Consider the following 26,835-nt stretch of genomic DNA (forward strand, 5'->3'; position numbering starts at 1 on the left):
ACCGGCTCCTAGCTCGGTTCTTTGAGGACCTTCCTCGACGGCGGATCAGGATCGGGGGTTCTTGCATCCAACAAAGTTGAGAGTTCGTTACAAGGACGTTCGGGAGGCCGGGCGTTGGAATGGTGGATCTATCTACTCGCATTCTCCGTCCAGATGGATGATGATTAGAGATCATGAAGGGGAGATCTTGGTCGGTCGACATCTGGAGGCCGACGAGAAGATCGCTGTAGGTATGCGTATTTTGATTGATATTTATCAGATTTACGTTCTTGAGTGTGTGCATGAGCCTTTGGACGGGGAAGATCGGATTGAGGTCGTGGATCTTACGACAGAGGCGGAAGGATCGAAGCCCCGGTCGTGGTTTGGGGGACTCTTCTGGATTCTTGCCGACAAGGATGATGATGATGATGATGATCTGCCGGTCTCATCAGATCTGCCGTCCACTCGGCTAGACTTGGTAACGCCCGATTCTTTGCCCCTCAATCATGGCGATGGCCGCAAGAAATCTGTTTCTTTCGGTCCCAGGGTTCTTTTGCAGACGCCGAAAGTCAAGCCATGGATCGGACCTTTGCCAAAGGTTAGTCCGCCTGTTGTTACGCTATCCGATTTATTCCTACCCGAGTGTTGGACGAAGGTTACGAGGAGAAAGAAGAAAGGGGGGAGGGCATGGTCCGGCGAACAGCGGCAGCCGGCAAGGTTCGTGATATTCGGGCGGCGAGACATGATCGTTTGAAATCGTTGTTGGGCTGAGATGAGCCGCAATTGTGTGCTCCCGAGGTGGGCTTGGTTAGTACTGGGCATGAGTCCTAGGGGGCTAACCAAGCCTGTGATCAGCCTGAGGGGGCCGACGTGCATGAGGAGGCATCAGATCGGGAGCCACCCCATGCACGTTCACTTTCCTCCTGTTGCCGTGGCGCTAATCTTAGGGTTCGGCGCCACAGGAGTCTTGGTTTCCCTGCCGCTTCTTCTCGACGCATGAAGAAGGTTCTCGGCCCGACCGGCGTGTGCGCGGTGTTGGCGGACCGCCGAAATGAGATGCCGCCTAAGGCTCCTCCACCGGAGAGGGCCGTGACGGCGGCGAACATAGCTCCGGGGCCTGCTGGTGCTGCTCCAGCGCAGGCAACGGGATCGGCCGCACCGGCGCGCACGTGGGACATGATGCCTCCTGCCAGGGCCGCGCCACTGCCGCCCAGGGCTGTGCCGCAACGCCCGTGGCCGAGGCAGATGGCTGACGGCCGTGGTGGTTCTGCCCATGGCGCGAATGGCCGTGGAACGGGTGCTTTCGTGGGAGATAGCCGCAATCCTCCGCATGGTCAGTGGGGCGATGATGGTTTTAATGCTTACGGAGATGGTCTTCATCGGGGTTCATCGTCTACCGGAGGTGGGCGCGGCTATGCTTGGACTGATCACGGTACTACCGGTAGGGACTTCCAAGGGCCGCCGGGAAACTTCATGGAGGGCGCGGTTGGCCCAAATAACCGTTCCTTCCGGTGACACTTCTGCGGAGGGCGAGGCGGGAACCGGTGCCCTCCTCCTCTGCGCCCAGCGCCCTGTGCTACAGTTTTGTCGACGACCTTAGAGGAGGAGCCTGCCACTGGATCGGTTTTGCCTTAGGTTGCGGTGGAGACAGTTCAGGCTTTGGCAGCAGTGTCGGTGTGGGAGCCCATTCAGCCTGGAGATTCTGCATCTAACAAAGGTACGGAAAAGTCCTGGGCGGCTAATAAGAAGAAGTTGACCTATTTTCGTTGCGGTGAACCGGGTCACTTTATGGCTGAATGCACTGCTGAGTTATGTGGTTTGTGCCGGAAACCAAAGCATACGGCGTCCGAGTGTCCTCTTCTTTTGGGGCCCAAGCCTACTGTTAACATCTATGGGGTCTGTTGCTCCGAGTTGATGTTCTTTGAGTCACCAATTGTGGCACCTGTGACACCCGTGATTGAAACTTCCTTCCCAGGTGTGGTGAAGGTGGTCCATGGACCTCCAACTGAAGCTCAAATTATCCAGCAGCTACGGGAGCTAGCACCGGGTAATTTTCAGTGGTCATTGCTGAAGTTAGTAGATCAGACCTACAAAGTGGAGTTTCCTTCTAAAGAGGATCAGCTGAGAATCCTCAAATTTGGTATGAGCAGGGTCACTGGAACAAGTTTTGTGCTGCAGTTTGATGTGTGGAAAAACAAGGAGCCTCGGGGTACGCCATTGACTCAGATTTGGGTGCGTTTCTCAGGGGCGCCAACCGCTCCACTGGATAATTTCTTGGTCCCTTGGAGCCTGGGATCCCTGATTGGTGAGACGAAACAGGTGGATATGCCCTTCACACACGCTCATGGGGTGGCGTGTTTGCTTGTCACTGTTGCTAACATTGAGTTCTTGCCGGATGTGGTACTGCTACGTCTTGAGCTTGCATTGGTTTTCCTTGAAGAGGAAAGGGTGATGCAGCAATAGTAGTGTAAGTATTTCCCTCAGTTTTTTAGAACCAAGGTATCAATCCAGTAGGAGGCTCCTCAAAAGTCCCACGCACCTACACAAACAAACAAAGAACTCGCAACCAACGCCATAAAGGGGTTGTCAATCCCTTCACGCCCACTTGCAAAAGTGAGATCTGATAGAGATAGTATGATAAGATAAATATATTTTTGGTATTTTATAATATAGATAGGAAAATTAAGGATGCAAATAAAAGTAGATTGAAACCTTATATGATAAAAGATAGACCCGGGGGCCATAGGTTTCACTAGAGGCTTCTCTCAAGATAGCATAAGTATTATGGTGGGTGAACAAATTACTGTCGAGCAATTGATAGAAAAGCGAATAATTATGAGATTATCTAGGCATGATCATGTATATAGGCATCACGTCCGTGACAAGTAGACCGACTCCTGCCTGCATCTACTACTATTACTCGACACATCGACCGCTATCCAGCATGCATCTAGAGTATTAAGTTCATAAGAACTGAGTAACGCATTAAGAAAGATGACATGATGTAGAGGGATAAACTCATGCAATATGATATAAACCCCATCTTTTTATCCTTGATGACAACAATACAATACGTGCCTTGCAACCCCTATTGTCACTAGGTAAGGACACCGCAAGAATGAACCCAAAGCTAAGCACTTCTCCCATTGCAAGAAAGATCAATCTAGTAGGCCAAACCAAACTGATAATTCGAAGAGACTTGCAAAGATAACTCAATCATACATAAAAGAATTCAGAGGAGATTCAAATATTTCTCATAGATAAACTTGATCATAAACCCACAATTCATCGGATCTCGACAAACACACCGCAAAAAGAGTTACATCGAATAGATCTCCACAAGAGAGGGGGAGAACATGGTATTGAGATCCAAAAAGAGAGAAGAGCCATCTAGCTAATAACTATGGACCCGAAGGTCTGTGGTAAACTACTCACAACTCATCGGAGGGGCTATGGTGTTGATGTAGAAGCCCTCCATGGTCGATTCCCCCTCCGACAGAGCGCCAGCGAAGGCTCCAAGATGGGATCTCGCAGATACAGAAGGTTACGGCAGTGGAAATTGTTTTTCGTTGGCTCCTTAGATGTTTTCGGGGTACGTGGGTATATATAGGAGGAAGAAGTAGGTCGGTGGCCACCCGAGGGGCCCACGAGATAGGGGGTGGCGCCCTGTAGGGGTGGGCGCGCCCTCCACCCTCGTGGCCGCCTCGGCTGCTTCTTGGCTTTCACTCCAAGTCCTCTGGATCAGGTTCGTTCCAAAAATCACGCTCCCGAAGGTTTCATTCCGTTTAGACTCCGTTTGATATTCCTTTTCTTCGAAATACTGAAATAGGCAAAAAACAACAATATGGGCTGGGCCTCCGGTTAGTAGGTTAGTCCCAAAAATGATATAAATGTGTAAAATAAAGCCCATAAACATCCAAAATGGATAATATAATAGCACAGAACAATCAAAAATTATAGATACGTTGGATACGTATCAAGCATCTCCAAGCTTAATTCCTGCTCGTCCTCGAGTAGGTAAATGATAAAAACAGAATTTTTGATGTGGAATGCTACCTAGCATATTTCTCAATGTAATTTTCTTTATTGTGACATGATTGTTCAGATCCAAATGATTCAAGATAAAAGCTTATAAAAGATAAAAAATAATAATGCCTCGAAGCATACTAACAAATAATCATGTCCTATCAAAATAGCATAGGCAAAGAAAGCTTATCCCTACAAAATCATATAGTTAGGCCATGCTTCATTTTCATTACACAAAATACTCCCATCATGCACAACCCCAGTTTCAGCCAAGAAATTGGTTCCTACTTTTTAACGCGCTTCAGCTTTTTCAACTCTTATGCAATACATGAGCACAAGCCATGGACATAGCACTATGGTGGTATATGGTGGTGGTTGTGAGGACAAAAAGGGAGAAGATAGTCTCACATCAACTAGGCGTATCAACGGGCTATGGAGATGCTCATCAATAGATATCAATGTGAGTGAGTAGGGATTGCCATGCAACGGATGCACTAGAGATATAAATATATGAAAGCTCAACAAAAGAAACTAAGTGGGTGTGCATCCAACTTGCTTGCTCACGAAGACCTATGGAATTTTGAGGAAGCCATCATTGGAATATACAAGCCAAGTTCTATAATGAAAATTTCCCACTAGTATATGAAAGTGACAACATAGGAGACTCTCTATCATGAAGATCATGGTGCTACCTTGAAGCACAAGTGTGGTAAAAAGGATAGTAGCATTGTCCCTTCTCTCTTTTTCTCTCATTTTTTTCTTCTTCTTTTTTCCCCTTTTTTTTCTTCTCTTTTTTTTCTTTGGCCTTTTTTTTTCTTTTTGGCCTTTCTCTTTTTTTTTGTAAATTCCGAAGTCTCATCCCGACTTGTAGGGGAATCATAGTCTCCATCATCCTTTCCTCACTAGGACAATGCTCTAATAATGAAGATCATCACACTTTTATTGATTTATAACTCAAGAATTACAACTCAAAACTAGAACAAGATATGACTCTATATGAATGCCTTCGGTGGTGTACCGGGATATGCAATGAATCAAGAGTGACATGTATGAAAATCATGAAGGTGGCCTTGCCACAAATACGATATCAACTACATGATCATGCAAAGAGCAATATGACAATGATGAAGTGTGTCATAATAAACGGAATGGTGGAAAGTTGCATGGCAATATATCTCGGAATGGCTATGGAAATGCCAAAATAGGTAGGTATGGTGGCTGTTTTGAGGAAGGTAAATAATGGGTGCATGATACCGGCGAAAGTTGCATGGTATAATAGAGGCTAGCAAAGTGGAAGGATGAGTGTGCGTATATCCATGGACTCACATTAGTCATAAAGAACTCATACTTATTGCAAAATTCTACTTGCCCTCGAAGCAAAGTACTACTACGCATGCTCCTAGGGGAAGGGTTGGTAGGAGTTAACCATCGCGCGATCCCGACCTCCACTCATAAGGAAGACAATTAAAAGGGCACCTCATGCAACAAATTTGTCACACAACTTTTACCATACGTGCATGCTACAGGACTTGCCAACTTCAACACAAGTATTTATCAGTTTCATAATTACCCACTAGCATGACTCTAACATTACCACTTCTATATCTCAAAACAATTATCAAGCATCAAATTGATCCTAGTGTTTTATGCACTTTCTATGATAATTTTTATTATACCCAACTTGGATGCTCATCATTATAGGACCAAATTGATAACCATAGCAAATAGCGTGCTGTTCTAAAAGACTCTCAAAATAATATAAGTGAAGCATGAGAGATCAACAATTTCTTCAAAATTAAGCCACCGCCGTGCTCTAAAAGATATAAGTGAAGCACTAGAGCAAATACTATCTAGCTCAAAAGATATAAGTGAAGCACATAGAGTATTCTATCAAATTCTAATAAAGTGGACTACTCCCAAAAGGTGTGTACAGCAAGGATGATTGTGGTAAACTAAAAAGCAAAGACTAATATCATACAAGACGCTCCAAGAAAAACACATATCATGTGGCGAATAAAAATATAACTCCAAGTAAAGCTACCAATGAACGAAGACGGAAGAGGGGATGCCTTCCAGGGGCATACCCAAGCTTAGGCTTTTGGCTACTCTTGAATATCTTGGGGTTCCATGGGCATCCCCAAGATTAGGCTTTTGCCACTCCTTATTCCATAGTCCATCAAATCTTTACCCAAAACTTGAAAACTTCACAACACAAAACTCAACAGGAAATCTCATAAGCTCCGTTAGTGAAAGAAAACAAAACCACCACATAAGGTACTGTAATGAACTCATTCTTTATTTATATTGGTGTTAGACCTACTATATTCCAAGTTCTCTATGGTTCATACCACTTAATACTAGCCATAGATGCATCAAAATAAGCAAACAACACACGAGGCAGAATCTGTCAAAAATAGAATAGTCTGTAGCAATCTGTAACTAACGCAAACTTATGGAACTCTAAAAATCCTACAAAAATAGGAAGTCCTGGACAGTTTATCTATTGATCTACAGCAAAAATAATCAACACAAAATCACGTTTCTGTGATTTAACAAAACTAATTTCGTGCGCGCAAAGTTTCTGTTTTTCAGCAAAATCAAATTAACTATCACCGTAGGTTATCCTATAGGTTCTACTTGGAACAAACACTAACTAAAACATAAAAACACATCTAAACAGAAGGTAGAAGCAAAATTTATTGAATAACAGCAAGGAAAAATATTGGGTTATCTCCCAACAAGCGATTTTCTTTAAAGCCTTTTTAGCTAGGCATTGATAATTTTAATGATGCTCACATGAAAGACAAGAATTGAAGCACAAAGAGAGCATCATAAAACACGTGATAAACACATCTAAATATAACATACTTCCTATGCATAGGCATTTTATAAGCAAACAAATTATCATAGCAACCAAAAACTAGCATATGCAAGGAAGTGGAAAGAAACAATAGCAATCTCAACATAACGAGAGGTAAATTTGTAACAAGAAAATTTCTACAACCATATTTCCCCCTATCATAATAATTACATATGGGATCATAAGCAAAGCCAACAAAATAGCTATCACATAAAATATTTTCAACATGATCCTCATGCATGCAAAGTTGACACTCTTCCAAAATAGTGGGATTATCATTAACTAAAGTCATGACCTCTCCAAACCCACTTTTATTAAAAATATCATAAGATTGAACATACTCCAAATATGTGGGATCTACACTCTTTCAAACCCACTTTCAATACTATTGCAAACACTATTATCAATCTTATATTCATCATGGGGCTTAAATAAATTTTCAAGTTTATAAGAAGAATCACCCCAATCATGATCATTGCAACAAGTAGTAGACATAGCAAAACTAGCATCCCCAAGCTTAGGGTTTTGCATATTATTAGCACAATTGACATCAAGAGAATTTATAGGAAAATCATTGCAATCATGCTTTTTATTCAAGGAGTTATCGTGAATCTCTTCATAAATTTCTTCATCATAATTTTCAGATTCACGAATTTCAAGCAAAGCTTCATAAAGATAATCTAGTGCACAAAACTCACTAGCAATTGGTTCATCATAATTGGATCTATTAAAAAGATTAGCAAGCGGATGAGGATCAATAGATCTTAGGTTCTGTTTAGCAATACATACACAACCATTCCAACCAAACGAGCAAACGAGCCAAGTAAGACATTAAGGTAAACGAAAAGACGAACAGAAGAAGGGCGAATAAAACGGCAAGGGTGAAGTGGGGGAGAGGAAAACAAGAGGCAAATGGCAAATAATGTAAATGCAAGGGAGATGAGTTTGTGATGGGTACTTGATATGTCTTGACTTGAGCGAAGACCTCCCCGGCAATGGCGCCAGAAATCCTTCTTCCTACGTCTTGAGCTTGCGTTGGTTTTCCTTGAAGAGGAAAGGGTGATGAAGTTTCCCTCAGTTTTTTAGAACCAAGGTATCAATCCAGTAGGAGGCTCCTCAAAAGTCCCACACACCTACACAAACAAACAAAGAACTCGCAACCAACGCAATAAAGGGGTTGTCAATCCCATCACGGCCACTTGCGAAAGTGAGATCTGATAGAGATAGTATGATAAGATAAATATAGTTTTGGTATTTTATAATATAGATAGGAAAAGTAAAGATGCAAATAAAAGTAGATTGAAACCTTATATGATAAAAGATAGACCCGGGGGCCATAGGTTTCACTAGTGGCTTCTCTCAAGATAGCATAAGTATTACGGTGGGTGAACAAATTACTGTTGACCAATTGATAGAAAAGCGAATAATTATGAGATTATCTAGGCATGATCATGTATATAGGCATCACGTCCGTGACAAGTAGACCGACTCCTGCCTGCATCTACTACACATCGACCGCTATCCAGCATGCATCTAGAGTATTAAGTTCATAAGAACAGAGTAACGCATTAAGAAAGATGACATGATGTAGAGGGATAAACTCATGCAATATGATATAAACCCCATCTTTTTATCCTCGATGGAAACAATACAATACGTGCCTTGCAACCCCTATTGTCACTGGGTAAGGACACCGCAAGATTGAATCCAAAGCTAAGCACTTCTCCCATTGCAAGAAAGATCAATCTAGTAGGCCAAACCAAACTGATAATTCGAAGAGACTTGCAAAGATAGCTCAATCATACATAAAAGAATTCAGAGGAGATTCAAATATTTCTCATATATAAACTTGATCATAAACCCACAATTCATCGGATCTTGACAAACACACCGCAAAAAGAGTTACATCGAATAGATCTCCACAAGAGAGGGGGAGAACATGGTATTGAGATCCAAAAAGAGAGAAGAAGCCATCTAGCTAATAACTATGGACTCGAAGGTCTGTGGTAAACTACTCACAACTCATCAGAGGGGCTATGGTGTTGATGTAGAAGCCCTCCATGGTCGATTCCCCCTCCGGCGGAGCGCCGGCGAAGGCTCCAAGATGGGATCTCACGGATACAGAAGGTTACGACGGTGGAAATTGTTTTTTGTTGGCTCCTTGGATGTTTTCGGGGTACGTGGGTATATATAGGAGGAAGAAGTAGGTCGGTGGCCGCCCGAGGGGCCCACAAGATAGGGGGCGCGCCCTATAGGGGTGGGCGCGCCCTCCACCCTCGTGGCCGCCTCGGCTGCTTCTTGGCTTGCACTCCAAGTCCTCTAGATCACATTCGTTCCAAAAATCACGCTCCCAAAGGTTTCATTTCATTTGGACTCCGTTTGATATTCCTTTTCTTCCAAATACTGAAATAGGCAAAAAAACAGCAATACGGGTTGGGCCTCCGGTTAGTAGGTTATTCCCAAAAATGATATAAATGTGTAAAACAAAGCCCATAAACATCCAAAAGGGGTAATATAATAGCATGGAACAATCAAAAATTGTAGATACGTTGGAGACGTATCAGGTACCATGGACTCATGAGGGCATCCTGTATAAATTGGATGTCGAGTATGAGGATCCCAATCTCTTCCAGGACTTTGAGGAGGACAATCCCATCGACACTTCTGAGGGAGGAGGTGCTCCCGGGAACCAGGATGATAATGCACAGAATAATGGTGATAAGGCTACGGGGCCTTCGATTTCGTCCAAAGCTAGAGAGCCTGCTACTGAGAAGTCACCAGGTTCTGCTCCAACAAGCATGTTGCAGCTTGGATCCTTGGGGGCTTTCTCCGCGCCTCCTCGTCTTTGGAGCGATCGCGTTGACTTGGATGACCCATCAGAGCATCTTCCGCCGGTGGTTGCGGGGTGTCATACTTTGATTGTGCTTGATGTTGGGCAACGTAGTAATTTCAAAAATTTCCTACGTACATGCAAGATCATGGTGATGGCATAGCAACGAGAGGGGAGAGTGTTGTCCACGTACCCTCGTAGACCGTAAGCGGAAGCGTTATGACAACGCGGTTGATGTAGTCGTACGTCTTCACGATCCGACCGATCCAAGTACCGAATGTACGGCACCTCCGAGTTCAGCACACGTTCAGCTCGATGACGATCCCCAGGCTCCGATCCAGCAAAGCTTCGGGGATGAGTTCCGTCAGCACGACGGCATGGTGATGATGATGATGTTCTACCGGCGCAGGGCTTCGCCTAAACTCCGCGACGATATGACCGAGGTGGAATATGGTGGAGGGGGGCACCGCACACGGCTAAGGAACGATCCGTAGATCAACTTGTGTTGTTATTCCTAGAGGTGCCCTCCTGCCCCCGTATATAAAGGAGCAAGGGGGGAGGGGGCCGCCGGCCTAGGAGGGGCGCGCCAAGGGGAGTCCTACTCCCACCGGGAGTAGGACTCCCTCCTTCCTTGTTGGAGTAGAAGAAGGGGGGAAAGAGGGGGAGAGGAGGAAGGAAAGGGGGCCCGCACCCCTTGTCCAATTCGGACCAAAGGGGGCTGCGCGCCTCCTTCCTTTCGGCCTCTCTCCTCTATTCCCGTATGGCCCAATAAGGCCCATATACTCCCCGGCGAATTCCCGTAACTCTCCGGTACTCCGAAAAATACCCGAATCACTCGGAACCTTTCCGAACTCCGAATATAGTCGTCCAATATATCGATCTTTATGTCTCGACCATTTCGAGACTCCTCGTCATGTCCCCGATCTCATCCGGGACTCCGAACTCCTTCGGTACATCAAAACTCATAAACTCATAATATAACTATCATCGAAACCTTAAGCGTGCGGACCCTACGGGTTCGAGAACTATGTAGACTTGACCTAGAACTATTCTCAGTCAATAACCAATAGCGGAACCTGGATGCCCATATTGGTTCCTACATATTCTACGAAGATCTTTATCGGTCAAACCGCATAACAACATACGTTGTTCCCTTTGTCATCGGTATGTTACTTGCCCGAGATTTGATCGTCGGTATCCAATACCTAGTTCAATCTCGTTACCGGCAAGTCTCTTTACTCGTTCCATAATGCATCATTCTGTAACCAACTCATTTGGTCACATTGCTTGCAAGGCTTATAAAGATGTGCATTACCGAGAGGGCCCAGAGATACCTCTCCGACAATCGGAGTGACAAAACCTAATCTTGAAATACGCCAACTCAACATGTACCTTCGGAGACACCTGTAGTACTCCTTTATAATCACCCAGTTACGTTGTGATGTTTGGTAGTACCCAAAGTGTTCCTCCGGTAAACGGGAGTTGCATATTTCTCATAGTTACAGGAACATGTATAAGTCATGAAGAAAGCAATAGCAATATACTAAACGATCAAGTGCTAGGCTAACGGAATGGGTCATGTCAATCACATCATTCTTCTAATGATGTGATCCCATTAATCAAATGACAACACATGTCTATGGTTAGGAAACATAACCATCTTTGATTAATGAGCTAGTCAAGTAGAGGCATACTAGTGACTATATGTTTGTCTATGTATTCACACATGTATCATGTCTCCGGTTAATACAATTCTAGCATGAATAATAAACATTTATCATGAAATAAGGAAATAAATAATAACTTTATTATTGCCTCTAGGGCATATTTCCTTCAGTCTCCCACTTGCACTAGAGTCAATAATCTAGTTCACATCGCTATGTGATTTAACACCAATATTCACATCTGCATGTGATTAATACCTATAGTTCACATCATCATGTGATCAACACCCAAAGGGTTTACTAGAGTCAATAATCTAGTTCACATCGCTATGTGATTAACACCCAAAAGAGTACTAAGGTATGATCATGTTTTGCTCGTGAGAGAAGCTTAGTCAACGGGTCTGTCATATTCAGAGCCGTATGTATTTCGCAAATATTCTATGTCCACAATGCTCTGCACGGAGCTACTCTAGCTAATTTCTCCCACTTTCAATATGTATCCAGATTGAGACTTAGAGTCATCTGGATTGGTGTAAAAGCTTGTATCGTTGTAACTTTTACGACGGGCTCTTTTATCACCTCCATAATCGAGAAACATCTCCTTAGTCCTCACTAAGGATATTCTTGACCCATGTCCAGTGATCTACTTATTAGATCAAAATTGTATTCCTTTGCCAAACACAGAGCAAGGTATACAATAGGTCTGGTTCACATCATAGCATACTTTATAGAACCTATGACTGAGGCATAGGGAATGATTTTTCATTCTCTTTCTATTTTCTGCAATGGTCGGGTCTTGAGTCTTACTCAACTTCACACCTTGTAACACAGGCAAGAACTCCTTTGACTGTTCCATTTTGAACTATTTCAAAAATTTATCAAGGTATGTACTCATTGAAAAATCTTATCAAGCGTCTTGATCTATCTATATAGATCTTGATGCTCAATGTGTAAGCAGCTTCACCGAGGTCTTGCTTTGAAAAACTCTTATTCAAGTATCGTTTCATGCTATCCAGAATTTCCATATCATTTCCAGTTAACAATATTTCATCCACATATAATATTAGAAATGCTACAGAGCTCCCACTCACTTTCTTGTAAATACAGACTTCTTCAAAAGTCTGTATAAAACCATATGCTTTGATCAACTCATCAAAGCATATATTCCAACTCCGAGATGCTTGCACCAGTCCATAGATGGATCGCTGGAGCTTGCACAATTTTTTAGCACCTTTAGGATTGACAAAACCTTCTGGTTGCATCATATACAACTCTTCTTTAAGAAAACCATTAAGGAATGCAGTTTTGTTTATCCATTTGCCAGATTTCATAAAATGCGGCAATTGCTTACATGATTCAGACAGACTTAAGCATAGATACGAGTGAAAAACTCTCATCTTAGTCAACACCTTGAACTTGTCGAAAACCTTTTGCGACAATTCTAGCTTTGTAGATAGTAACACTATCAGCGTCCGTCTTCCTCTTGAAGATCCATTTAATCTCAATGTCTCGCTGATCATTGGGCAAGTCAATCAAAGTCCATACTTTGTTTTCATACATGGATCTTATCTCAGATCTCATGGCCTCAAGCCATTTTGCGGAATCTGGGCTCACCATCGCTTCTTCATAGTTCGTAGGTTCGTCATGGTCTAGTAACATAACTTCCAGAACAGGATTACCGTACCACTCTGGTGCGGATCTTACTCTGTAAGACCTACGAGGTTCTGTAGTAACTTAATCTGAAGTTTCATGATCATCATCATTAACTTCCTCACTAATTGATGTAGTAGTCACGGGAACAGATTTCTGTGATGAACTACTTTCAAAGGAGCAGGTACAGTTACCTCATCAAGTTCTACTTTCCTCCCACTCACTTCTTTCGAGAGAAACTTCTTCTCTAGAAAGGATCCATTTTAGCAATGAATAACTTGCCTTCGGATCTGTGATAGAAGGTGTACCCAATAGTTACCTTTGGATATTCTATGAAGACGCACTTCTCCGATTTGGGTTCGAGCTTATCAGGTTGAAACTTTTTCACATAAGCATCGCAGCCCCAAAATTTAAGAAACGACAACTTTGGTTTCTTGCCAAACCACAGTTCATAAGGCGTCGTCTCGACGGACTTCGATGGTGCCCTATTTAAAGTGAATGCAACTGTCTCTAATGCATAACCCCAAAACGATAGTGGTAAACTGATAAGAGACATCATAGATTGCACCATATCTAGTAAAGTACGATTACGACGTTCGGACACACCATAACGTTGTGGTGTTCCAGGTGGCGTGAGCTGTGAAACTAGTCCACATTGTTTTAATTGAAGACCAAACTCGTAACTTAAATATTCGTCTCCGCGATCAGATCGCAGAAACTTTATTTTCTTGTTATGATGATTTTTCCACTTCACTCTGAAATTCTTTGAACCTTTCAACTATTTCAGACTTATGTTTCATCAAGTAGATATACCCATATCTGCTCAAATCATCTTGTGAAGGTCAGAAAATAACGATACTTGCCACGAGCATCAACACTCATTGGATCGCATACATCGGTATGTATTATTTTCAATAAGTCAGTAGCTTGTTCCATTGTTCCGGAGAACGGAGTTTTAGTCATCTTGCCCAAAAGGCACGGTTCGCAAGCATCAAATGATTCATAACCAAGTGATTCCAAAAATCCATCTTTATGGAGTTTCTTCATGCGCTTTACAACGATATGACCCAAACGGCAGTGCCACAAACAAGTTGCACTATCATTATTAACTTTGCATCTTTTGGCATCAATATTATGAATATGTGTATCATTACGATCGAGATCCAACAAAATATTTTCATTGGGTGTATGACCATTGAAGGTTTTATTCATGTAAACAGAACAACAATTATTCTTTGACTTTAAATGAATAATCGTATCGCAATAAACATGATCAAATCATATTCATGTTCGACGCAAATGCCAAATAACATTTATTTAGGTTTAACACTAATCCCGAAGGTATAGGGAGTGTGCGATGATTGGAACCACTTCCAATACACATCGTCACTTCACCCTCAACTAGTCTCTGTTTATTATGTAACTCCTGTTTCGAGTTACTAATCTTAGCAACCGAACAAGTATCAAAATACTCAGGGGCTACTATAAACACTAGTAAGGCACACATCAAACACCTGTATATCAAATATACCTTTGTTCACTTTGCCATCCTTCTTATCCACCAAATATTTAGGGCATTTCCGCTTCCAGTGACCATTTCCTTTGCAGTGTAAGCACTCAGTTTCAGGCTTTGGTCCAGCTGTGGGCTTCTTCGCGGGAGTGACAACTTGCTTGCCATTCTGCTTGAAGTTCCCTTTCTTTCCCTTTGCCCTTTTCTGGAAACTAGTGGTCTTGTCAATCATCAACACTTGATGCTCTTTCTTGATTTCTACCTTCGTCGATTTCAGCATCACGAAGAGCTCGGGAATCGTTTTCGTCATCCCTTGCATTATAGTTCATCACGAAGTTCTACTAACTTGGTGGTGGTGACTAGAGAATTCTGTCAATCACTATCTTATTTGGAAGATTAACTCCCACTTGATTCAAGCGAATGTAGTACCCAGACAATCTGAGCACATGCTCACTAGTTGAGCGATTCTCCTCCATCTTTTAGCTATAGAACTTGTTGGAGACTTCATATCTCTCAACTCGGGTATTTGCTTGAAATATTAACTTCAACTCCTGGAACATCTCATATGGTCCATGATGTTCAAAATGTCTTTGAAGTCCCGATTCTAAGCCATAAAGCATGGTGCACAAAACTATCAAGTAGTCATCATATTGAGCTAGCCAAACGTTCATAACGTCTGCATTTGCTCCTGCAATAGGTCTGTCACCTAGCGGTGCATCAAGGACATAATTCTTCTGTGCAGCAATGAGGATAAACCTCAAATCACGGATCCAATCCGCATCATTGCTACTAACATTTTTCAACATAATTTTCTCTAGGAACATATCAAAATAAACATATGAAAGCAACAGCGCAAGCTATTGATCTACAACATAATTTGCAAAATACAGCTATTGATCTACAACATAATTTGCAAAATACTACCAGGACTAAGTTCATGATAAATTTAAGTTCAATTAATCATATTACTTAAGAACTCCCACTTAGACAGACATCTCTCTAGTCATCTAAGTGATCACGTGATCCAAATCAACTAAACCATGTCCGATCATCATGTGAGATGGAGTAGTTTCAATGGTGAACATCACTATGTTGATCATATCTACTATATGATTCACATTCGACCTTTCGGTCTCCGTGTTCCGAGGCCATATCTGTATATGCTAGGCTCGTCAAGTATGACCTGAGTATTCCGCGTGTGCAACTATTTTGCACCCGTTGTATTTGAACGTAGAGCCTATCACACCCGATCATCACGTGGTGTCTCCGCACGAAGAACTTTCGCAACGGTGCATACTCAGGGAGAACACTTCTTGATTATTAGTGAGAGATCATCTTAAAATGCTATCGTCGATCAAAGCAAGATAAGATGCATAAAGGATAAACATCACATGCAATCAATATAAGTGATATGATATGGCCATCATCATCTTGTGCTTGTGATCTCCATCTTCGAAGCACCGTCGTGATCACCATCGTCACCGGCGCGACACCTTGATCTCCATCATAGCATCGTTGTCGTTACGCCATCTATTGCTTCTACGACTATCGCTACCGCTTAGAGATAAAGTAAAGCAATTACAGGGCGTTTGCATTTCATACAATAAAGCGACAACCATATGGCTCCTGCCAGTTGCCGATAACTTCGGTTACAAAACATGATCATCTCATACAATAAAATATAGCATCACGTCTTGACCATATCACATCACAACATGCCCTGCAAAAACAAGTTAGACGTCCTCTACTTTGTTGTTGCAAATTTTACGTGGCTGCTACGGGCTTTAGCAAGAACCGTTCTTACCTACGCATAAAAAAAACCACAACGATAGTTTGTCAAGTTGGTGTTGTTTTAACCTTCGCAAGGACCGGGCGTAGCCACACTCGATTCAGCTAAAGTGAGAGAGATAGACACCCGCCAGCCACCTTTAAGCACGAGTGCTCGCAACGGTGAAACCAGTCTCGCGTAAGCGTACGCGTAATGTTGGTCCGGGCCGTTTCATCTCACAATACCACCGAACCAAAGTATGACATGCTGGTAAGCAGTATGACTTGTATCGCTCACAACTCACTTGTGTTCTACTCGTGCATATAACATCAACGCATAAAACCTAGGCTCGGATGCCACTGTTGGGCAACGTAGTAATTTCAAAAATTTCCTACGTACACGCAAGATCATGGTGATGGCATAGCAACGAGAGGGGAGAGTGTTGTCCACGTACCCTCGTAGACCGTAAGTGGAAGCGTTATGACAACGCGGTTGATGTAGTCGTACGTCTTCACGATCCGATCGATCCAAGTACCGAACGTACGACACCTCCGAGTTCAGCACACGTTCAGCTCGATGACGATGCCCGGGCTCCGATCCAGCAAAGCTTCGGGGATGAGTTCCGTCAGCACGACGGCGTGGTGACGATGATGATGTTCTACCGGCGCAGGGCTTCGCCTAAACTCCACGACGATATGACCGAGGTGGAATATGGTGGAGGGGGGCACCGCACACGGCTAAGGAACGATCCGTAGATTAACTTGTGTTGTTATTCCTAGAGGTGCCCTCCTGCCCCCGTATATAAAGGAGCAAGGGGGGAGGGGGCCGCCGGCCTAGGAGGGGCGCGCCAAGGGGAGTCCTACTCCCACCGGGAGTAGGACTCCTTCCTTCCTTGTTGGAGTAGGAGAAGGGGGGAAAGAGGGGGAGAGGAGGAAGGAAAGGGGGCCCGCACCCCTTGTCCAATTCGGACCAGAGGGGGGCTGCGCGCCTCCTTCCTTTCGGCCTCTCTCCTCTATTCCCGTATGACCCAATAAGGCTCATATACTCCCCGGCGAATTCCCGTAACTCTCCGGTACTCCGAAAAATACCCGAATCACTCGGAACCTTTCCGAACTCCGAATATAGTCGTCCAATATATCGATCTTTATGTCTCGACCATTTCGAGACTCCTCGTCATGTCCCCGATCTCATCCGGGACTTCGAACTCCTTCGGTACATCAAAACTCATAAACTCATAATATAACTATCATCGAAACCTTAAGCGTGCGGACCCTACGGGTTCGAGAACTATGTAGACATGACCTAGAACTATTCTTGGTCAATAACCAATAGCGGAACCTGGATGCCCATATTGGTTCCTACATATTCTACAAAGATCTTTATCGGTCAAACCGCATAACAACATACGTTGTTCCCTTTGTCATCGGTATGTTACTTGCCCGAGATTTGATCGTCGGTATCCAATACCTAGTTCAATCTCGTTACCGGCAAGTCTCTTTACTCGTTCCGTAATGCATCATTCCGTAACCAACTCATTTGGTCACATTGCTTGCAAGGGTTATAAAGATGTGCATTACCGAGAGGGCCCAGAGATACCTCTCCGACAATCAGAGTGACAAAACCTAATCTCGAAATACGCCAACTCAACATGCACCTTCGGAGACACCTGTAGTACTCCTTTATAATCACCCAGTTACGTTGTGACGTTTGGTAGTACCCAAAGTGTTCCTCCGGTAAACGGGAGTTGCATATTTCTCATAGTTACAGGAACATGTATAAGTCATGAAGAAAGCAATAGCAATATACTAAACGATCAAGTGCTAGGCTAACAGAATGGGTCATGTCAATCACATCATTCTTCTAATGATGTGATCCCATTAATCAAATGACAACACATGTCTATGGTTAGGAAACATAACCATCTTTGATTAATGAGCTAGTCAAGTAGAGGCATACTAGTGACTATATGTTTGTCTATGTATTCACACATGTATCATGTCTCCGGTTAATACAATTCTAGCATGAATAATAAACATTTATCATGAAATAAGGAAATAAATAATAACTTTATTATTGCCTCTAGGGCATATTTCCTTCACTTGATGGACAAGGGGAGCATAGGGGCAGGAGGCCTCCATTGCTCCCTCTTCATCTCCATTGCATAGACTACAGGTGGAGGCCGATGTGGCGGGAGGTGGCGGGCAGGTGGCCCGGCTCTCCGACTCGACGTCTTCACCTGTGCCAAGGGCAAGCTCTTCGGCCATGGTTTCCCAAGGGGGACCGGCTAACCTCGGAGGGGCGTGCGGGCAGGAGGCCTCCGCCCCCCTTTCTACTCCCCGGGCGAGGCGTCATCTGATGCAACCTATGGCTCCATCTCCGACGATGCCTGCCCTGGTGGGAGGGTCGGGTGGAGCTGGCGACCAGGAGCCCCGCTCATAGTGTCGCCCCGCTCTAGCGGGTTCGCTTGCTACGCCCGTGCTGGGTGGGGCTCCCGTGGTGATGCCGTGGGAATTTTCGAGGACTCTTGGTGATCTCTTGGCTGCTCCAGGTCAGTCGAGCTCCATTGGAGGTCGAATAGGAGGCCCCACCCCAAACAGGGCCACGCGGAGGAGGTCATAACCTTTGGAGGGATCCCAGATCCTGTTTCTGAGGGGCGGCGGATCAGCAGTCGTCTCCGGGAGCAGCCGGACGTTGATGACATGTAGTTGAGGTGCGCTATGCGGGCGGCCAAGCTGCATGATGTTGAGGTCACTACTGGTATGTCTGTCAATAAGTCAAATTTGATTTTACTTTTTTCCAATGATGAGATTGTTCACAATGCAAATCAACTAGGGGTTTCACTAGGTAGTAATGATAGTGAAATCACTAAATCAGTTAATGATGTTCTCGATCTCGAAGCGGAGCGGGCTTTGGAAATGATACGTAACATAGCAGCTGTTAAGCCCATGAATGATTCTGACATAGATGTGTTGGGAGTCAGGGCTCTTGATAGTTTTTGTGTGGATCTTGACCCTACACTTCCTGAGACATAGGATGATGAGGGTTTCGGTTCCCCTAAGGCCTCGATCCATGTAGATGGTCCAGAGGTTATCTCCTCAGAGCCCGGTTGTGAAGACCGGCGGGAGGATCAAAATAAGCCTAAGCAGAAGTGGAAACGGAAGGTTTACCCAGTTTCGGTTGTGCGTAGAAGTGCTAGGATCCGTACCTCTGAAAAATTTCATGATGAAATATGAGAGGAATTTTTTGGAATAGCAGAGGTCTTAAAGACTTGGCTAAAAGAAGGTTTCTAGTGGAAGCATCTATTAAACACCAGTTGGATTTTATTGCCCTTTCCAAAACTAGAAGGAACAATTTTACCCCGTTCCTTAGCTCTTTATTGGGGGGTGTCGACTTCGACTGGCACCGCCTACCTCCAAGAGGAAGATCCGGTGGGGTCTTACTAGGGGTTAAGTGTGACTCGTTGAAAGTTCGAAGGGTGGTCATGGGAGATTTTGCGGTAAAGTTTTGAGTCAAATCAAAGGCCGATGGGTTTGATTGGGCATTGGTGGCGGTATATGGTGCCACACAGCCAGAACTCAAACCAGATTTTTTGGCCGATCTTGTCCGTATTTGCGGTAGCGAGCAGCTCCCAATCCTCGTTGGGGGCGATTTCAACATTATTCGAAGAAGGGAGGAAAAGAATAAAGAGAATTTTGACAGCAGATGGTCGTTTATGTTCAATACCATAATAGAAAGCTTGGATCTTAGAGAGGTAGAACTGTCCGGTAGGAAATTCACATGTGCTAATTCGTTACCAAACCCGACGTTTGAGAAGCTGGACTGTGTCCTAGCTAGCGTCGAATGGGAACAGAAGTTCCCCCTCGTAATAGTTGAGGCACTATCGCGAGCTATCTCGGATCACACCCTATTGCTTGTAGACTCTGGCGTTCCCACCCATGTGGGAAATAAGAACACCTTCTCTTTCGAATTAGCGTGGTTTGATAGAGAAGGGTTCCTCGATTTGATTGCTAGAGAATGGGTTAAAGATTCAGGAGGAAGGTCACCTGTCAAAAAATGGCAGTGTAAGATTAGGCATCTGCGAAGATTCCTTCATGGATGGCCTAAGCATACGCATGGGATTTATAAGGCTGAGAAGGAAAGGCTCCTTTTATTTATTCAAGCCCTAGACTTAAAAGCTGAATCCACTATTTTAGATACCAGAGAGCTGGAAACTAATATGGAGGCGAAGTTGAGACTGAAAGAACTTCTTCGAGAGGAGGAATTGAAGTGGGCTTTGCAAGCTAAGGTTCGCAAAATCGTCCAAGGGGATGATAACACTCAGTTCTTTCATATGATTGCAAATGACAAGCACCGCAAGAAGAGGATATTCCAGTTAGAGCAGGACGAGGGGACGATTGTAGGATAAGAAAATCTGAAAGTTTATATAACCAATTACTATAAGAAATTGTTTAGGCCTCCGGAGGATAACTTCATGTCCTTAGATGAGTCCAGGGTTGAGGATGTCCCTCAACTTGCGACGACAATGAGATTTTGACAGCCCCTTTTTCGGAGAAAGATGTGTTTGAGGCCATTTCACAAATGAAGAACAATAAATCTCCAGGGCCAGATGGTTTTCCGGCGGAGTTTTATAAAAAAATGTTGGCACATTATCAAGGGGGACTTGCTTCCGATGTTCCATGATCTATTCTCTGGACAACTTCAATTGTTTCAACTAAATTTTGGAACGATAACTTTACTTCCTAAGAAAAAGGAGGCCGTTCGTATTGAGCAGTTCAGGCCTATCTGCCTTCTTAATGTTAGTTTCAAAATTTTCACCAAGGTCGGGACTAATAGGCTTACGCAAATTGCGCACTCTATGGTGCAACCGTCCCAAACCGCTTTTATGCCGGACAGAAACATCCTAGAAGGGGTTGTCGTCCTGCATGAAACGCTCCATGAAATCCACTCAAAAAAGCTAGACGGAGTTGTTTTCAAAGTGGACTTTGAGAAAGCATACGATAAGGTCAAATGGCCCGTCCTTCAATAGGCATTGCGTATGAAAGGTTTTGATCAGGCCTAGAGACATCAGGTAGACTCTTTCACGCAAAAAGGGAGTGTCTGGATTAAAGTGAACGATGACATAGGTCACTACTTCCAAACACACAAAGGGCTAAGGCAAGGGGATCCGATGTCACCTATCCTCTTCAACATAGTGGTTGATATGTTGACTATTCTCATAGGACGGGCTAAGGATGTGGGTCAGGTAGGCGGCTTCGTCCCGCACTTAGTTGATGGAGGTGTATCCATTCTTCAGTATGCTAATGATACTATCATATTCATGGAGCATGACTTGGCAAAAGCGCGAAACATGAAGCTCGTGTTATGCTTATTCGAACAATTGACCGGGTTAAAAATTAACTTCCACAAGAGCAAATTGTTCTGTTTCGGAAGAGCTACTGATGACCAAGAAGCGTACAAACAATTGTTCGGGTGTGAATTGGGGGCTTTACCGTTCACGTATTTAGGTATACCAATTCATCATCGTAAGCTGACCAACAGAGAATGGAAGTGCATTAAGGACCGTTTTGAGAAGAAACTGAGCTGCTAGAAAGGCAAGCTCATGTCATACGGAGGACGATTAATTCTCATTAATTCGGTCCTCACGAGTATGTCCATGTTTCTTCTCTCCTTTTTCGAGATACCGGTTGGAGTCTGGAAGAGGCTAGATTTCTATCGATCACGCTTCTTCTGGCAGAGTGATGAACTTAAGCGAAAATACAGACTTGCTAAATGGGATATTATCTGTAGGCCAAAAGACCAAGGGAGACTAGGTATTGAGAATCTGGAAGTGAAGAACAAATGTCTTCTTAGCAAGTGGTTGTTTAAGCTTTCTGTCGAGACGGAGGCCACTTGGGCTCAGATCTTGTGTAACAAGTATCTTCACTCTAGAACCTTGTCCCAGGTGACAGTGAGGGCGACTGATTCACCATTTTGGAAAGGATTGGTGAAAGTTAAATCACTCTTTTTCAATAGGACAAGGTTCATAGTTGGAGCCGCTACCGCTACAAGGTTCTGGGAGGATACATGGCTAGGGGAGACGCCCCTCGCACTCCAAAATCCTTCTTTGTATAATATTGTTCAGCGTAGAGATGCTTACGTTGCAATAGTTCTGCACTCCACCCCGCTCAATATTCAATTTCGGAGGACGCTAGTGGGAAACCGTTGGGAAACCTGGCTCCATCTTGTAAGAAGATTGATGGATATTCAGTTGTCTCAACAGCCAGATCAGTTGTGCTGGAAACTAACTAAGAACGGAGAGTTCTTGATTAAATCCATGTATTTGGATGTTATTAACTCTAGCGTGATTCCTAGCTCGAAACATGCTTGGAAAGTTAAAGTAACTTTGAAAATCAAAGTGTTTATGTGGTTTGTGCATAAGCAAGTTATTTTGACTAAGGATAATTTGGCAAAACGCAATTGGACATGATCTACGAGATGTAGCTTTTGCGACCAACACGAACCAATCAAACACCTCTTTTTTGATTGTCCGCTGGCAAAAATTATGTGGCGGTCGGTTCACATAATTTTAACATTACCACCGTACTCTATCAACGCGTTATATGGGGCGTGGCTTGATGGGATAGATTCAGATACAATGAGACATATTCGTGTAGGTGTATGTGCTTTATTATGGGCAATCTGAAACTGTAGAAATGATCTGGTCTTTAACAGAATAACAAATATTCACCTTTTGCAGGTTATCTTCAGGGCCACTGTGTTGATTCGTATATGGTCGCTACTCACTCCAACGAAGGCCAGGGAGCGTTTGGTTACTGCGTCTACCCAATGGGAGATGGTAGCACGGGATATTTTCAACCGGTTTGAATGGCGGTTATGTAATAGGGCAGGCATGTAGTGCTCCTACCTTTTCATGTCAGTCGGTTGTGGCTTTTCTACTACTGATTAGCTCTTCGTGAGCCTTTGTTTTGTTCTTTGTTCGAGACTTGGAGACTTATGCTGGACCTTTTGTTTATTAATAATATTGGCCGTATGCATCGTTCTGATGCAGAGGCTGGGGCGAATCCCCCTTTTTGAAAAAACATGGTCTCGAGAAGGTTACCTGACCACAGAAAATCCGATACACGCTCGCTCCTGTGACGAAAGGGCTCGCATCAAGTCATCAAGAAACGTGCGTCTAGCTCACTGGTACACAAGTCGAGCGACGCACGGCTTCAAACCATGACGCACGCGACGACGTCGAAGCCGTAGTGGCCGATGCTTCAATTCACTTCATATAGACATACCGCCTCAGCTCAGTCCTCACTGGAGAAACACCACACGATCTGAAAAAATCGACAAAACATGTCGTCGGAGAGACGCGTCGGTGCGCGTGCTGGGCAGGTGGCCGAGCCCGTTCGTGATCCGGGTGCTGATAGCTCTTGGGCTCAAGGGCGTGGACCACGAGCTCGTGGAGGAGGCCGTGGGCAACAAGAGCGAGCTGCTGCTCGCCTCCAACCCCGTGCACAAGAAGATCCCCGTGCTCCTGCACCACGGCAGGCCCGTCTCCGAGTCCCTCATCATCGTCCAGTATGTCGACGAGGCCTGGGCCTCCCAAGCCCCGGCGCTCCTCCCGTCCGATCCCTACGCCCGGGCGGCCGAGCGGTTCTGGGCCCAGTACGTCGACGACAAGGTAAAAAGACAAGGCAATCCAGTTCTGATTTTCGCTTTGAACTTCTCAGTTCTCAGCAACAAAATGATAGTATGAGATTACAAAGCTTTCCCCTAAACAAACGTGTGCTCCCTGTTCAATGGATGCGTAGTTCCCTACGGCGATCCGCGTCCTGAGGGGAAGGCTGGACGGAGACAAGGACGAAGCGGCGGCTCAGGTGTGCGCCGCTCTGCAGCACCTGGAGGTGGCCTTCGCCGACTGCAGCCAAGGGAAGGATTACTTCGGCGGCGACGGCGTGGGTTACCTGGACATTGCTCTGGGGTCGCACCTCGGATGGATCAGGGCGGTAGAGAGGATCGCTGAAATCAGGCTGCTCGACGCGGCCAAGGTTCCTAAGCTGGCCGCCTGGGCGGATCGGTTCTGCGCCCACCCGGCGGTGGCGGACGCCATGCCTGAGGTGGACAGGTTCGTGGAGTTCAGCGTCAAGAATGACGGCGCTGTGAAGGCGGCTAGTGCTAATTACAAGTGAACGAACTGTGGTGGACACTAGACAGTGCTCGATGGCATAGCAAGAATAAGTAACCTGCTGGCTAAGTAACCTGCTGGCTGTCGGTGTAAACCCTCCTTTTTACACGAAAATGATAAATCCCGAACGTTCGGATTTAAGCATGGCAATCTAAATGTTTTTATGACAACATTAATTCACGCGAGGTTGACAAACATATTTTAACAACTAAAGTTGTCACCTCGCATCAACTAAACTTGTCATGAAAAAACATTCGGAATTACATGTTTAAAATCCGAAAATCGGGATTTATTGGGGTCTTTTTTATAATGAAGAAAAGAGCTCTTGGTGAAATGCGGCTCAATACTGTTTAGAAATTCTAAATGTTTTTATGGCAACATTAGTTCACGTGAGGTTGACAAACATGTTTTAACAACTGAAGTTGCCACCTCGCATCAACTAGACTTGCCATGAAAAAACATTCGGAATGACATGCTTAAAATCCAAAAATCGGGATTTATTGGGGTCATAATGAAGAAAAGAGCTCTTGGTGAAATGCGGCTCGATATTGTTTAGGAATAACTAGAGGAACTTATGATTAAAAAAATAACTAGAGGAACATGCTCGCTTTTTTGTATGTTTTGATATTTTTCTTAATACAGTACAAACTTAGACGCTCATACATACCCACATACACTTACTCCTATGAACGCACACACGCACACCCTACCTCTATAAGCATCTTCGCAAGACTAAGCCGACACATCATCTTTGCCGCACCCGATCATAACTTCCTTCGTTTGGCCTCTACTTTGCAGCTATGCTATCATTTGTCTAACAATCTGGTAGTTTATCCTAAATTAGTACTTGATTTTTTGTTTCCTTTTTGCATCATCATTGTACCAAGCTCATCTCATAAACCTATTCACACAGAAAAAACTCATCTCATAAACCTTGCATTAGCATCATATTGCATTCAATGAAATGAATATTTAATTGACTCTTATATTTTTATTAAAAAACTAAAACCTTAGATTATGCCAATTGTCCTAATGCTCTTTCTAAACCTTAATTTTTTTTGGCAATGGCCTCTTATTTATTATGTAGGCCCTATCAACTGTTTAGTGATTAACATGACTTTCTTTTTATTTTTGGATTAAACCCTAATAATGTTATTATGGATTTAATTACATATAAAATATAAATGGATGCCCAAGAATGTTGAATTTTTTTGTGAGGCTTGGAGTAAGTCCTTTGAGGCTGAATTAATTTTAAGCCCCGAAACCTATTTTAAGTAGGACCCCTACCAATTTATTTAATAAACACAATGCAGTCACTGTTCACAAATGGGTCAGGCCAGCTAATCAGGAGATGTAGTCTAACTAATGCGTCACCAGCGGGGGCAACTTAGTGTCTTCGCACCAAGGCAAGCCCAAATCCAGATTTATTCACTTTTGTTGTATGAGTTGTATCTTGGTAGAAAGAACTTTATTGTATACCTTCATTGCAAGACTTGTATATGTTGTTACTGCGGACTATTTTTTTTATCTGTGTTGTGATACCGACTGATGTTTCACATGATGGGCACATTGTGATAATCTTTAGCATCTTAGGATCGTTATTATGCGGAGGCTACTGCAATTGCCATATTTGCATAGTGTCAATCAATCCCAGGGTGCTACGGGTGTCTACCCTGCCCCCACGCACAATCTCAGTTGCAGGCGCAATTATGGTTGCACACAGTATTTCCCTATTTTACCTACCCCTCCTTTTTTTTGTTATTTTTGGTTGTTCCACCACACGAGAAAAACATACGAACACCATTCTTTCCTCGTTGAAGAAATGTGTTTTTGTCCACATGGTCTTTTTTGTAGTTACTTATCAATCCTTAGACATGTAACTACACGTACTGTAATCTGACTGTAACTTCATGGCCCACAACGTGATTGCAACTACGGGGAGGACCACCGATCAGTTGCAAGTCCACCCCTAGACATGCAACTACAAGTGTTTTAATCTGAATGCAGTCGCACAACCTACAAAGTGACTGTAACTATGAGGAGGGATGCCCTTTAGTTGCATGTCCACCCCTAGACATGCAACCTCAAGTGCAATTGCAACTCGACAGTCCACAATAGGTCTGCAACTACGGGGATGGATGTTGGCCAGCAATACGTCCACTACTCGAGATGCAATAGCAAGTGTTGTAACGCGACTCCAACTGCAAGGGCACACATGTGATACAACTGAGAGTAGTGACAGTGGCGGAGCTACAGAAAACTAGTTGGGCGAGCCAACATGGGTCAAGCTGAAGGAAACCCATTTCTTTTATCACAAAAGGCCCAAGTTATTTTCTACTCTTCACAGTTTTGGCCATGAGCTGGACGGGCCATGG

The 26,835-nt window shown here is 44.0% G+C and overlaps 1 protein-coding gene across 1 annotated transcript; it reads left to right on the top strand.

Moving 5' to 3' along the window:
• The first annotated feature begins 975 nt into the window (after nucleotides 1-975).
• LOC119350392 lies at nucleotides 976-24,843 on the top strand. Its single transcript, XM_037618245.1, has 5 exons — nucleotides 976-1,312; nucleotides 1,955-2,188; nucleotides 23,024-23,051; nucleotides 23,536-23,956; nucleotides 24,087-24,843. The coding sequence occupies exons 1-5, from the start codon at nucleotides 976-978 to the stop codon at nucleotides 24,462-24,464; spliced, it is 1,398 nt and encodes a 465-aa protein (XP_037474142.1). The 3' UTR covers nucleotides 24,465-24,843.
• Nucleotides 24,844-26,835: the final 1,992 nt, after the last annotated feature.

The sequence above is a fragment of the Triticum dicoccoides genome, chromosome 1B (assembly GCF_002162155.2).
Source record: "Triticum dicoccoides isolate Atlit2015 ecotype Zavitan chromosome 1B, WEW_v2.0, whole genome shotgun sequence".
NCBI classification, from domain to species: Eukaryota; Viridiplantae; Streptophyta; class Magnoliopsida; order Poales; family Poaceae; genus Triticum; species Triticum dicoccoides.

Bases quoted from the DNA above. Each gene is read 5' to 3' on its own strand.
- LOC119350392 (XM_037618245.1), top strand. From the start codon at position 976: ATGAAGAAGGTTCTCGGCCCGACCGGCGTGTGCGCGGTGTTGGCGGAC. The intron at 1,313-1,954 runs GTCAGTGGGGCG...CTTCCTTCCCAG, and splicing joins TAGCCGCAATCCTCCGCATG to GTGTGGTGAAGGTGGTCCAT. The intron at 23,957-24,086 runs GTAAAAAGACAA...ATGGATGCGTAG, and splicing joins CCCAGTACGTCGACGACAAG to TTCCCTACGGCGATCCGCGT.